The 14254-nt window shown below is 40.0% G+C and overlaps 3 protein-coding genes across 4 annotated transcripts; 2 read left to right on the top strand and 1 right to left on the bottom strand.

Annotated features, from left to right (window-relative positions):
* Positions 1–2323: 2323 nt before the first annotated feature.
* LOC147933067 (uncharacterized protein At4g02000-like) lies at positions 2324–3343 on the bottom strand. Its single transcript, XM_087477852.1, has one exon. It carries the CDS (start codon positions 3326–3328, stop codon positions 2627–2629), a length of 702 nt encoding a protein of 233 aa, XP_087333978.1. The 5' UTR covers positions 3329–3343; the 3' UTR covers positions 2324–2626.
* A 1457-nt stretch (positions 3344–4800) lies between these two features.
* Positions 4801–5797, top strand: LOC147933068 (uncharacterized). Its single transcript, XM_087477277.1, has 2 exons — positions 4801–5009; positions 5077–5797. The coding sequence occupies exons 1-2, from the start codon at positions 4801–4803 to the stop codon at positions 5795–5797; spliced, it is 930 nt and encodes a 309-aa protein (XP_087333403.1).
* A 568-nt stretch (positions 5798–6365) lies between these two features.
* On the top strand, positions 6366–10398 carry LOC104732981 (uncharacterized). 2 transcript variants are annotated; one of them, XM_010452591.3, is made up of 9 exons: positions 6366–6514; positions 7128–7520; positions 7671–7752; positions 7890–7965; positions 8548–8628; positions 8724–8860; positions 9025–9283; positions 9373–9436; positions 9571–10398. In XM_010452591.3, exons 2-9 carry the CDS (start codon positions 7193–7195, stop codon positions 10164–10166), a joined length of 1623 nt encoding a protein of 540 aa, XP_010450893.2. In that variant the 5' UTR covers positions 6366–6514; positions 7128–7192; the 3' UTR covers positions 10167–10398. The 2 variants fall into 2 exon arrangements, with proteins under 2 accessions (XP_010450893.2, XP_010450892.2); XM_010452590.3 differs by having other exon boundaries at positions 6384–6514; positions 7668–7752.
* Positions 10399–14254: the final 3856 nt, after the last annotated feature.

The raw sequence follows: 14254 nt of genomic DNA on the forward strand, positions 1-14254 counted from the left end.
ATCAAAATTTGTCGGGTGCAACGTTGTAAACAAATCTGCAAAGTATAACACTGCAGTATTGCACATATCAACATCCTCCGTAGACCAAACCTCATTCTTATCAAAAATACATGTAATCCGATTACGGGCCCAGTGCTGCTTAGTCAGCGCATGAAAATACTTAGAGTTTTGATCCCCTACGCGCATCCATCTATTATGGCTCTTCAAATACCAATAGACCTCTTCATCCCTGTAGGCTTCCCGCAAGCGGGCATTTAAATCAGAGATTACCGACGGTGGAGTTGCGTCATCGGCCTGAGCCACGGCCAGCTGACTCTTTAAGGCCTCAATTGTATCTCGTAGACAATTTACAATTTTGTCTAAAAAGGTGGGTGAACTCTGAGTGTTTTCCCCATCCCAACCCGCCGAGATTGCCTCCATCAAACCTTCCTTCCCAATCCACCAGCGATCAAACAAAAACCGTCTCTTTCCCCGCGGCCTCTTTGCCCCAATATTAATCACCATGGGCTTGTGATCAGAGGCAATCATAGGTAAATATTCTAGAAACGTATCAGAAAATAATTCATGCCAATCCTCATTACCAAGAGCCCTATCCAACCGACACCGAATTGGTTTTTTATCCCGCCAATCCCGCCAAGACAAACAATCTCCAAGATAGGGAAATTCCAAAAAACCACAGTCTTGAATCATCCCATTGAAAGGAAGAAAAGAAGAGGCATGATGAAGCTTGCCTCCTCTTCTTTCATGGTTACCAGTCAGCTCATTAAAATCACTTACAGCGAACCAAGGTGATGACCGAGACCCACCCATCCGCAGTAACCGCTCCCACACCATATCACTATTATGGGGTATAGGATCACCATAAACGAACGTTAAATAGATGACCCGTCCTTTATAAACTGCTTCAATATCAATTAACCGGTTAGACTGAAATAAAATAGAGACGTTAAAGTCCTCCTGATTATAAAAAAGTGCCAAACCGCCACTACACCCAAGAGGGTCAAGTGTGGTTAAATTTTTATACCCAAAATGCCCTACATATTTTTCCAAAACAACACGAGGCTGTTTTGTCTCCATCAAGAATAGAAAATCAGGCCGATGTTTTTGCCATTAATCCCTCAGATTACCAATGGTTGCCTTATTACCCAGGCCTTGACAATTCCAACTAATAATATTCAAAAATTAAATCCAATTGTTGTGGTAAGAACCACACAAGTCTACCCGCCCAGTCCTCAGGGAGGTAAACAGAGTTAAAAACTCTTAAACAACCATGAAAGCAATCCAAAAACCAACAAGAACCAAATATATTGAAAAACTCCAATACCAGCAAAGCCCAACTAGGCCCAAATAAAAGTGGCCATGAAGCCTGAAATAGATATGTCGAACATGTGTAAAAATTTGACAATCCCCAAACGGACCCATAGTCTCGTGGTAGACCAGGAAGTAAACCACACTTAGCGACCAAATAAGAACGAGGAGAGACTCCAATACATTCAAACAACCAGTGACAATAGTGATAACCAGAAAAACAAGAAAAAAACAAACAAGGTTTTATTAAGTTTCTGGTAAAAGTGGTACAACCACAACTAGTCGAACAAATACAAAAGCACCCATTGCTAATTTATTCCATACAAGCGAATGAAAAATAAAGAAAAAAACCACAGGAGGCCATAACAAAGCCTGTTTGCAAACTAAAAACCAGAATCGAGTGGGTTGAAACGAGGCCACATCCCCTTGCCAGCTCAAGCAGACAACTAACATCAACGGTCCGAGTTCCTTGGAGGCTTCCCTCCTTGGTTAGGACCTGGTTTCCCCTGCAGACCCATCCCCTTGATACCGACCTTCTTCCGTGGCGAAGATAAGGTGCACAAGTTCCGCTTTTTGTGTTTGCCCCTGGTAGAACCCCATTACTCTTAACCAGCTTATGCCGTGGTGGATGAACCGTAGCTTGGGCTGCTAAACCCTGCTTAACCGCCTCTGTGTCATCGTCTACATCAACAGTACCAGTCTCCCCCTGGAGATCTTGACCAGTAGAAGCACCGTCAGAACTCTCCTTGTTAACAAAAGTCACCTCCTCCTCTGCGAGGAAAGAATCCACCTCAGAGGACATCTCTGTCTCGTTCCCTGGCTCCTCCAAAATAGGGGCCATAAACCCTAAGGTGCGATCATCAGGAGGATAATCCTAGGCTAACAGCTCACTCAGTGCATCTGAGAAATAAACCTCCTGCTGAACGAACTCCATGGAACCAGTAGTTGTCACATTCGGGCCTTCAGAACCAGGAAACAAGGTCCTACACACCCGTTTGTCCTCACTTGGCAGGGTGTTGTGCTCTATAACCACAGGCGGAGCAACCAGAGCCGTAGACTGAGCACCCGGAGCCACACTCTCCTCCGTAGTTGAACCCACAAAGGCATCAAGCATCGTTTGCTCCGTATCAGAGATATGAACTCCCACATCCCCACCATGGTCCTCACTGGGACCAACACCCGAACCAACAGCCTGGAGACTAGTACCAGCATCTGCGGGAGAGGAGACCTTTTGCAGTAACCGCTCCTTAGGGTGGGAATCCCTACGTCCCTTCTTCGACTTATACCCAAAACCCTGGTTTTGTCGATGGTTGACAGCCTAGGAGCCACCTGCACCCCGTCCATTTCCTGCACCAGAGCCCTGATGAGGAAAACCTGACCTGTCCCCACCAGGCAAGCCAGAGCCATTCCCTTGAGCTACACCATTAGCCGCTGCTCCCTTATAGCTCTGAAGCTTATCCTCAGGTCGAGGATCCGACCCACCACCCATCGGTAGTTTTCCATTATTGCCAAACAAAGGGCAGCGTGAGACATCATGGCACAAGCTATAGCACCTCCGACAATACCCAAACAGCCGTTCATACCGCAAAGACACAGATGTTTCCTCCCCACTGTGAAACTCCACCGAAGCTTCAAACACTAAAGGTTTAAAACCATCAAGCAGAACCTGAACCCGACCATTATCAAGATCAACGTCCTCAACCTTCCCCAAGTCTGAACCGATGCTGCGGAAAGTCTCATCAGCCCAATAATGTAACGGGAAACCCATGACTCGAACCCAGAACTTAATGTGGCAGGGATACTTTGGATCCACCACTGGCTCCCATCGAACCAAAGAAAGCATCCAATGATCAAAATGGTAAGGCTCCATTTTCAAGACCTCCTGGATATCTTCTTCTTGATCAAAATCAAACTGGAACCGCCCCAAACCCAGATCAGCACCCACAACCCTCTCTTCGATCTTCCAAATCTTTGGCAGCATGAACAACAATGCCTTCATGTCCTGCATCACATGGTTCATGCAGCGACCAATAAGGGTCTTAGCATAACCTTCAATCAAAGCAGAGTTATCAAACCGTGGGATCTTAATCTTGAGCTTTCCACCAGCCCCGGACAAATTCTCCGAAGACACCTGAGGATTCAACAAACCACTCTGAGCCATAACTATCGTGAGGACCAAAGGAGAAACACCAAAGAGACAGACAAGCCAGGAACCCCGTAAACACTTTAGTATGAGCCGAAAGAAAATGAAAGAAAGAGCGAGAGGACACAAACAAAGATGAGAAACAGACACGACCCTGAGTTCCCTTTTATATCCAGATCCGAAGATCCCGACTGTAATGACACAAAATACGACAACCACGAAAGGAATTGAGGAGGGTTTTTCGCAATCTCCCTGACGATGATATCGTGATCTACAAGCTGAGATCAAGCCTCATCCGAAACCAAAAAAGGAAACTGTGGAATCCTGCAGATCCCCCATAACCATCGCCCAAAGCCCCAAAATCATAGTTAGAAACCTCCATTCCAATCGGAGTAAATCCGACGGAGCCAGTCTGTAATCAACGCCCGAGAAAACCCAATCCAGGGATCCCCTTGCAAAATCTCCATTCCCCAATCTCCGTCCCAACGAATCAGCAGAGAAATCCCATTTGAAATCCGAAATCCCTAACAAGGGAAAACCCAGATCCACCACAATTAATCCAAAATCCGAGAGATCAATAACCTTGAAACCATAGGGAGCCAACCAGAATCTCAAGTAGAGATTCTCCATCATTAACTGAAACCGAAGAATAGAACTCATAACCTGAACATTGCGACGAGAGAGAGTTTTTCTCGAGAGCGTTTTTCTCTACCTTTTGGCCAAAATTTATATTATTAATAAAACTTTTTTTATTTTTTTTTTGAATTCAATAAACCATGAAAAATATAGTCTTAATAGAATTTGAAGTAGGCTGAGATAATAAAAGCAAAAGGATAAAAGGGAAATGTGCAAGTTATTAGATGAGAAAGGAAGGTTGTTAAACCTAACTGAATTTCTCATTAGTTGCAAACATAGTCTATGGTTAAATAAACTATGAATAGAAACATAGTCTAATGATTATTAGGGATTCTGGAGGATTTGAGAGGATTTGTTTAGTTAAAAATAGAGAAATCCAAATCTCATCGTTTTAGGTGGGATTTGAAAGAATTTTACAATAAATCATATAAACTTCCCTAAAATCATCAACTCATTTAAAATCTCATGAAAAATCAAATCACTTGAAATATTAGATTGAATATACCCCCCTAAAAAGAAAGGTGGATTGAGATTAAGAGACCTAGAGAAATTTAATGATGCGCTCCTTGCCAAACAGGCGTGGCGACTAATTCACCATCCAAATACTCTGTTTGCTCTTATAATGAAAGCTCGCTATTTCAAAGACGATAACATTTTAGATGCAAAACCATGAATCTATGTTGGTCGGAATTGATGGAATTGATGTGCTAAAGATGGGATCACGTTACCTAGTAGGAGATGGCATGAATATCAACTTGGCAACAGATAATCTGGTTGATTCTCACCCACCTCGACCTTTAGAGATGATTCACACGAATCAGGACCCTGATAATAAGTTTAGCACTCTTATGTCAAACTGTGGTTCTCATAGATATTGGAACAATGATCAAATTCAGGCTTTCATCCACCCTAGAGATCATGAGTATCTACACTTGATTCATTTACCATTCAATAGTTTGGAAGATAAGTTAATTTGGCATTCACACCAGATGGCGCTTACACTGTCGATCTGGATATTGGTTCCTCATCCACGATTCATTGAAATTTAATCCTAGACCACCGGCTCCACATGGTTCACTTGAGTTAAAGACTAAGGTCTGGCAACTACCGGTGCTTCCGAAAATCAAAGATTTTGTATGGAGAACATTATCTGGTGCTCTGGCAACATGGTCTCGATTAAGGATGAGCGATATGCGAATAGATACACTTTACCCACGATGCCGTGTGGAACAAGAAACTATAAATCATACAGTGTTTACATGTGGTTTTGCTAATATAGCCTGGAGACTATCAAACACGCTCCCACAAAATCAGGTTCCTTTGAAGGATCTTCAGGAAAACATTTCGGCTGCTCTGAATTTCACTCAATCTTCGACTGAGATAAGTGCCAAATCTTTAGAACCTTTTTGGGTCATGTGGAGAATCTGGAAAACAAGAAATAATTGGGTCTTTAATAGTTTCTGGGAAAGTCCTTCAAAAATTGTGGTGAAGGCTAAAGCTGAAGTTTTGGAATGGTGGTCTACATTAATCCCACAACGTTACCGTGATTCTTCACAATGCTTGGAATCTCTCCAAGCCACACATTGGAACCCCCTGCACTACCTTCGGATAAATCTTAAATGTAATTTTGATGCAAGTTTCAATCAACAAACTTCAAAAGCACAAGGTGGGTGGATAATTAGAGATCATCAAGGTGTTGGAAAAGCTTAGAGTGCTATTAATTTGGGTAAAGTTTCCTCCCCTTCAATAGCAGAAACTAAAGCTTTGTTAACTGCTTTACAAAAAGCATGGATTCGTGGTGACTGCGAAGTAATCGTCAAGGTCATCGATGACGAATATGTCCGATGTGAGATAGAAAACCTCGTGCAAGACATTTTTTGGAGGAAGAAATTTATTTCTCAGTCAATTATGTTTATATATCCTGTAACATTGTAGCACATACTCTCCAAATCATGTTTGTATGGAGATTTCTTTTCTGCTTTCGTAAACCCTTCATCAAGTCTTTTACAATTAATCTCGCCTGATCTGAAAAATAAATAAATTTTATTTGACGAAAAAAATAATGTTGACCAATACACTTTTGGTAAATAATTTTTCCATAGTTTTTTTTTTGTTAATACCAAAATTACTAAAAAGAAATCATTAATTTTTCAACTTTCAAAAAAAAAAAAAAAAGATTACTTACCAAAAGAATTACCTAGTCAACTTTACAAGCAAGTTGACGAATCAAACACGCACCGTTTGGGTAAGTTGACTAGGCTCAGAGTAAATTAGCTGCGCTGCGTAGCATTAGATTATTGACTGTTAACTCTTTAGTATTATAGACACGGATGAATAAAACAGTCTTCGTTTTGAATCTCCCAGATCTCATCTCATCTCTCTGTCTCTCTCTCTCTCTCCTTTGCTTCTCCAACCTCCATTAACTAGGTTAAGCCCTCTCTCTATCTCCATGTATATCTCTCCCAAGCTTTCTTCGTAGCTTACCGTAAATTTTTACACCTTTTTGAATGATTTGTTTGTTCCCGACGAAGCTGTCGTTTCGTCTCCCTCCTCAAATTCTCTAAGTTTTCTCTAGTTTCTGCTACGTGAATATATGATTTATGTTTCGTATCGAGTAGATTGAGCTATGGTCACTGTAATTTGTAAAATCTTGAACCCTAGTTTTCTGGATATTTTCTTTGTTTTTTTGGGTAGGGCGAAACGAGCTGGGATTGACTTAATCGCTCTAGGACCTGGAAATTTTTTTTTTTGTTAGATTGAGATATTGCTTTCTTGTTCTTCATTCTTAAGCAATTTACGTTAATCAAATGGAACTAAATCTTGTGACTTGATTTGGATATGAATCTATTGTTTGTTGATTCGTTTCTTAAGGGAGCCGAATTATGGGTGACTTGATTTGGATATGATTTGTTGATTCGTTGCTTAACGAACTAAATTTTGTGTTGGATATGATTCTTTTGGTCTTGAAATAGTGTTTTGAATGCTATTTAATGTGTAATTTTGTTCTGGGATTTCTGATACTGTTGTTTTCTTACTACAGGATATTTTTTCATGGGTGATTTATGAAATTGTTTTGAGGATATAAGCTTACAATTTTGATTACAAATGGAAGCTGAGGATGGGCTTGACCTACCAGCTTCAAGCAGTTTTGGTTCTGAAGTACAGAAAAGTAGTATTGAATCTGGGAATAGGTCACCTGAGGCTAATCCTATAGTTGGCAATGATGAGAACGTGAAAAGAAATTTAGATATGGAGACGGATTTGGATCCAATAGAAGAGAATTTGAGAACTGTGGGGGGCCAGGAGTCTGGGGAAATATTAACAGAGCAGGTTGATGACGGTATCAATGTGAGTGTTGAAAGTTTGGTGGTAGATGAGAAGGTGGGTATCCAAAAGGAGACACTAATTCAAAGTGCTACTTTGGATGTTAGTTGTATCCTTTTCTTTGCCCTTCTATCTTGAAGGTTGCTTGCAATTATGATAAGACATGGCACCTGATCTGTTTTTGTAGTTATTTGCTAATCAAACTCGATGCCTGTGATTATTTTATCTTCTTCTTTTTTTCCATAATTCCTTATAGCAGCTAAATTGGGTGTTAAAAGACCCCGAACATCGTCTGACGAACAGCAGCCTAATGTCCATGTTACTTATAAACACTTGACGAGGTTAGATAAAAAATGAGTCACAACTCAACTGCATGTAATTTTAAGTTGCATAAAGTGGTGTTTACACAAGCATTCCCGTTATTATGTGATTCCCGGATTTACCATTGTATCAATTTTTAATTGACTGCATCTTTCAGAGCTAGCAAGCAGAAGCTGGAAAGTTTATTACAGCAATGGTCAGAATGGGAGGCTGAATATACGTCCTTGGCTCAGGTATCTCTGAATGGAGAAGGTCATTTACTCTTTAAAATGTTCTCTGTAGCAGAATTAACAGTGAGTGAATGTTATCATTCTTCAATGTTTGATTTAATTAAGATTTCGTTAAGGGAATCTTTGTTGGATATCGAGCTGACTTAGTGTGCAAGAATATGATACTAAATACTCGTGGACCATATAAAGTATCTATTATATTATGCATGCTTTGGATCTCCAGTTTGCTATCCTTGCATTGAATAGGCCTTAAAGTATGTATTATTGTATGATGTGGATCTTCAGTTTTCTATCCTTGTATTAGGTATGCCTTAGCCATATTTGTACTAAGGAACCAATTATTTTCTTATGTAAAACAGAACTAGCATTGACTAAGGCATCCTTATCATAGTCCCTAACATCGAAATCTTCTAGTTTATATGATAAGATAATAGACTTCACATGGGGAAGTTGTTCTAGTTTATATGATAAGATATTAGACTTCACATGGGGAAGTTGTTCGTTGATTAGGTTGTCGAATAAAGTTTTTGGCTTATCATGTATGAAACTTAAAAGGTATAATCTTTTCATTGGTTATATGCTCAGAATCAAGAAAAACCATTAGAATCTGGTGAAGAGACATATTTCCCTGCCTTACGTGTTGGATTGCAGAAGACTTCATCTGTGGTGAGTGAAAATGTTGTCAACGCTATTAAAAGTTGTTAACTATCTATATCAGTAATCTTCATAACATGTCAATTGGTGCATTCTTGCATATGCAGTCATTCTGGATCGATAACCAAACTGGCCCGAAGCCGTTGGAAGAGTTTGTTCTAGTGGAAAGTAGCACCACTCCTCTTTATGACCGTGAATTTGCAATTGGTTTAAATTCAGCAGATGGCTCAAGAAACTTGGAAGGGTAAATTAAATCTTAGATTTGTAACAACTTCCACTTGTTTCTTATTTAAGACTGTGATACATCCTTTAATTCTTCTTTACTTTTATTTGTTGTAGAACAACCTAACCGTGAATGTTTTTAATGATCTTGCATTCATGTAACATTTAATGTATCTATTGTTTCAGAGGATTGGAGATTATTGATGATGATCCTCCACGTTGCTTCAATTGTGGTGGCTACAGTCATTCCTTAAGAGAATGTCCAAAGCCTTTTGATCGGTTAGCGGTTAATAGTGCTCGGAAGCTTCAGAAATCCAAACGAAATCAGAGTAGTAGTGGGCCCCGTCTACCATCGAGATATTATCAAAAACCTCAAACTGGAAAGTATGATGGCTTGAAACCCGGCACACTTGATGCAGAGACACGTCAGCTTCTGAATCTTGGGGTAATTCTGAACCTTGTCTTTCTGTGTATAGGTTCTTACCTATATTCTCGATTCAAGAATTCTTAGATCATTGCTTTCCTCTTTTGAAGGAACTAGACCCTCCTCCTTGGCTTAACAGAATGCGAGAGATTGGGTACCCTCCAGGATACTTAGGTAAGCTTTTCTGCTCTGTTTTCTTATCATTCATGTACATGGAAAAGAATTGGATTTTGCTGTTATCGCACAGGAGCTAAACTGTATTAGATGTTCTCACACTTTCTATTGTATCTACTTCATCCTGTCTCTAGCTCCAAAAGATGACCATTTGTCTGGAATCACTATATTTGGAGAAGAGGTGGAGACTCGGAAGGAAATAGAGAGTGAGGATGGGGAAATTTTGGAAAAAGCACCCCCTCCAGAGCCAGAAATGAAAAAGACAGTCGAGTTTCCAGGAATTAACGCTCCCTTGCCAGAAAACGCAGATGAGTGGCTTTGGGAAGCTGCACCTTCACAGAGGAACAATAGCAGAAGCGGCCGATGGCAGCAAAGAACAAGCAGAGGAAATGATTACAGAGACGATGGTCCGCTTGGTGTTGAATCATCGAGTTATCCTCCAAGGTATGGCAGTAGATATGATTACGGGTATGGATCAAAAGATTATAGTTCGAGATCAAGAAGCCCGGGGTTAGATAGATCTGTATCCGAAAGAAGTAAGAGGGATTATTCTTTTTATGACGCTGATTTCCGCGAGAGAGATAGAGACAGAGATAGAGACAGGAACAGGGATAGGAACAGAGACTGGGATAGGGACAGGGATATGGACAGAGACTGGGATAGGGACACAGACTGGGATTGGGACAGGGATGATCGTGATTGGTCTTATAGGTTAAGCAGCAGAAGATGAAACTATGAGATTGTTAGCTGTGTATCATGTATGAGTATGGTTAGGGTTTACTTTTCTACATTCTCTTTCTCTCTCTCTAAGTTGAATTTGTTGTTGTATCATGTCCATGAAAGTGGAAGCTTTTTTCTTTTCTTAGTTATCAGACTTTGGCGTTTATGCTTTTGACTTTTATACTTTTTGATTTAGTCTGCTAGAAAGGTAGGGGTTATCTCCTCTAGCAAGTTTCTTTTGATGCGTAAGGTTTTACTATTTTGGGTATGTCTTCAAAACTATCTGTATCTCCCTGGAAAGTTTCATATAGCACCATAACTCCACAGAATTCGAACCTCGGGGCCACACAAATCGGAAGTTCTAGTCAGAACACACACGTTGAATTTGTTGGTTTATGACTTAAACCGATACTAAACTACTTAAAATTAACAATAAACCAAATTAAAAACTGACCACTTATAAGTTATAACCAACACTAAACCAAATTAAAAATCTGAAGCATCTCCTCCATCTCTCGATCACGAAACCAACAAAATACGTTAAAGAATCTCAGAATCATGAAACCAACAATTGCAAATTTAAGCTACAATAGCCTTTTGCGCAATCTTGCGTGTAAGTCTTTCATCATCTTGTCTTGGGTTAAGGCAAGATCTTGCATTATCTTCAGGAGTCTTTCTTCTTGTTGTGGGCTCCTTGAAGTGATAGGTTTCTGAGTGTCAAAGAAGTAGCTTTCGTTGACATCGACATTCATGACTTCTTGTGAATCCAAGTGTTGGTCCATCGAGGAGCAATATCCTTCTCTTTGGTACGGATTAGGTGAATGGGAAGCTTGTCCCATAAGTGCTCGATCTCCAGAGGATCGAGTAACATGTGGGCAACGAGGGTGTCTAAGTGGTGATGCATGGGCTGGTCGACAGTGACCAATGCGAGAACCATGCATTCAGCAAAATTGGCTGGATGTTTCTCTGTCCGTGGCTTGGTAATGTGATATAAGTTGTGCAATTGTGAGGTTTTGAAATTCATTAGGAACAGCGTCGAGGTCCATCCTCAATGATGAGGCCTATGTACCGGTCGTACCGTGCCTTTGGTGCCAACGTTAAGCAACTAGCGAACGGGCAAGGATCATGAGTAACGTCTAGGACACCTTGCTTTTTAATTTTTCTTTTTGATTTTCATTTGTTTCAGGAGACCTTGAGGATGAACCTAGATGCTCTCCCATACGATTTTCAGAATCTCACAATCGCAAAACTTATGTCGCATTACCGAGCCACGCATGGAGACCCATCCGGACCGTCATTTCACTCGATGCATGATTCTTGCATTTGTCACTCTCGACCAGCCCATGTACCACCACCTAGGCGCCCTTGTCGCCCATCTTTTACTTGACCATCTGGAGGCTAAGCACTCATGGGACCAAGTCACTCACCCTATGACCAAGCTGTCTACTCATTCACTCCGTACAACGCGGATCTGCCATGCTTCGCCACAGACCATCACTTTGATCCACAAGAAGTCATGAATGTCGATGTCAATGAAAATTTTTTCTTTGACACTTGCAAACCAATCACTTCAAGGCGCTCTCACACTGAAGACAAGCTCATGAAGATGATGTAAATAACTTATTTTGAGTCAAAAGGAGGCCAATAAAGTTCTACATGCTAAATTTGATATGATGAGTATCGAATTCGGAGCTAAGTTCGAGGCTATGACCGAGGACATTACACGCTTGGAGGAACGAATAGAAGCCATCAACAATCAAGTTTCGTACCACATAGAGTATATTGATGATGATAGAACAAAAATTATCAACATGGGTTACACCATTGATACCATTGAGAACCACCTAGAATGGAAGATTGAAGCCTTACAACAAGTATTCAATAACCCAGACGGATGCAAAAATTGGAGTTATGATCAAGTCTATCACCCTACTGAAGATGAAGAAGGATATGGAACCTCACATGAGTATCCAACTGATCCTAACAAGTCCAAGGAGTGGACTAGAGAAGAATATTACCAAACCGATGAAGGAGATGCTTATTTTGAAGAAAAAGCCATGAAGAACCATTATGAAGATTTGCCAATAGAGAATGATGAGTCTTATGATCTATCATCTACTAAAGAAGATGGAGAAGAAGAGCTCAAAGACTTCTACTGTTGCATGACATTTCAGATTCCTAATGAAGAAATTCCTAAATCAAGGGGCGTGATTCTTGGCTCGATACATATTCAGTTAAACATGAAGATTCGACAGTTATGAGCAACAAAACCAAGATCAAAACAGACGCATTCAAAGAGAATTATTGCAATTAATCTATGAATTTATGATTTAATTTAGTATTAATAGTAGAGTTGTAACCTCTCTTTAGTATTAATGTATGAATTTATGATTTAATTTAGTATTAATAGTAGAGTTGTAATAAAGTACATTCTTCCACAAATAATTGTTCTGAAGGTTCATTCTCTCTTTGACCACTAAAATCGCTGAGTGTGGGATCTGATGCCCACAATCTTAACATCATGTCCTTCCGGTATCAACGGCTGAATGGCATATCGATTTTGAGAGTGTTGGTGAGGAGTGTCGAAATCGGCGACTCTTCGAGTTAATGGATCACAAGCTCCAGCGATTTCTTGATCATACCTCCAAGGTGGTGGATCGTCAAGCTCTCTCGGGGCTTGGTTTTGGTCCTGCATTCGAGCTAGGCTCGAGAGTACTTGAAAAGAAAAATAAAAATATTATAGTAAAATTCAAAAATAAAACGTCCTGTACGATATCCTAGTCCTAAACTCGTAGGTAACCTAAGTAGTCCCAGAAAACAGTGCCAAAAGCTTGATGTGTATGGTTTTTACCTCAATATTTTACCTCAAAAGACCACCTGACTACTGTAAGAGCAGTTAATCGGTTGTAGTATTTAAAGATCGATCCCACAGAGACTAATAAGCTACGCGTCAAGTTTTATGAAGAAGGAATATGGCTAAGACAAAATAAAGGGGGTTTGCTGTGGGGTTTATTATGAACAAAGTGTTGGGCAGCAGATAATCCTTATGGTATCATGGATTGAATCATACTAAGAAACTAAACAGGGAATTTCCAACTATTTAATGTTCAAGAACTCAAATGTGGATTAAGAAACTCGCCTATTCCCATAGAACCGAATCACTATGTCTAGACAACCTAGGTTAATCTATTTATGCGGGTAATAGGAGCTAAATATACCTAAACAATCCAACTTTGATATGTTGATGCCTCTCTATTTTACACCTTTTTAGACATTTTTTTGATCATGTTTTGCATTGTCTAGAGTCTAATCTTAGCATTTTTAGGTCTTTAACCTTAGATATTTGCATATAGGTTGTTTAGGGTTTTGCAATTTTGCATTGTTACATTTTGGATGAAAATAGGTGCTTGGGAGCTTAAAAAGAACCAGAATGAGGAGTCACTCGAGCATGTACCCTCGGGTGTGATCATGCAGAAGAACAACCTAAAGCCTTCACCTGAACAAGCGGATCTAAGCGCAAGGGGAACCACCCAAAGCCCAACTCGAAGAGGTGCATTGACCCTAGCCTCATTAGGACTTTGGATAATGGCTGTGCGGCTAGGTCAAAGGATTTCCATATATAAACCCCTTCCTATATTGGCAGACACACATCACGACACAAAAAAGCGAGAGCTTAGAGAGAGATTGAGAGCCGATTTTACATTAATTTTTTTTTAGGATTTCATATTTCTATTTTTACAATTCTTCTACTTAGATTCTGTATTACATTTCACTTCTTTCGAATACATTATTTGCTTTCTTTTATCAATATCTTTATTATGCAGTTCCTGTTCGTTTCTCTGCTTATGAGGATTATAATGAGATCAGAGTACTGAACCAAATTTTCTAGGGATGGGATAGGCTTGTAGGTATTCTTAATCGATTAGGATGTTTTAAATTGAGTGTTTATATGAAATATCCCTTCTGCATTAATGTTCTTAGTAGCGCTGGGCAAACGGGTTAAACGGGTTAAACGGGTCGGGTTATTCGGTTTAAGCAAAATTCGGGTTGTGAATAATGTCACCGAATTGAACCAAAATTCATTTCAGTTTCGGATCG

This window comes from Camelina sativa, chromosome 12 (assembly GCF_030686135.1).
Source record: "Camelina sativa cultivar CO46 ecotype springtype chromosome 12, ASM3068613v1".
NCBI classification, from domain to species: Eukaryota; Viridiplantae; Streptophyta; class Magnoliopsida; order Brassicales; family Brassicaceae; genus Camelina; species Camelina sativa.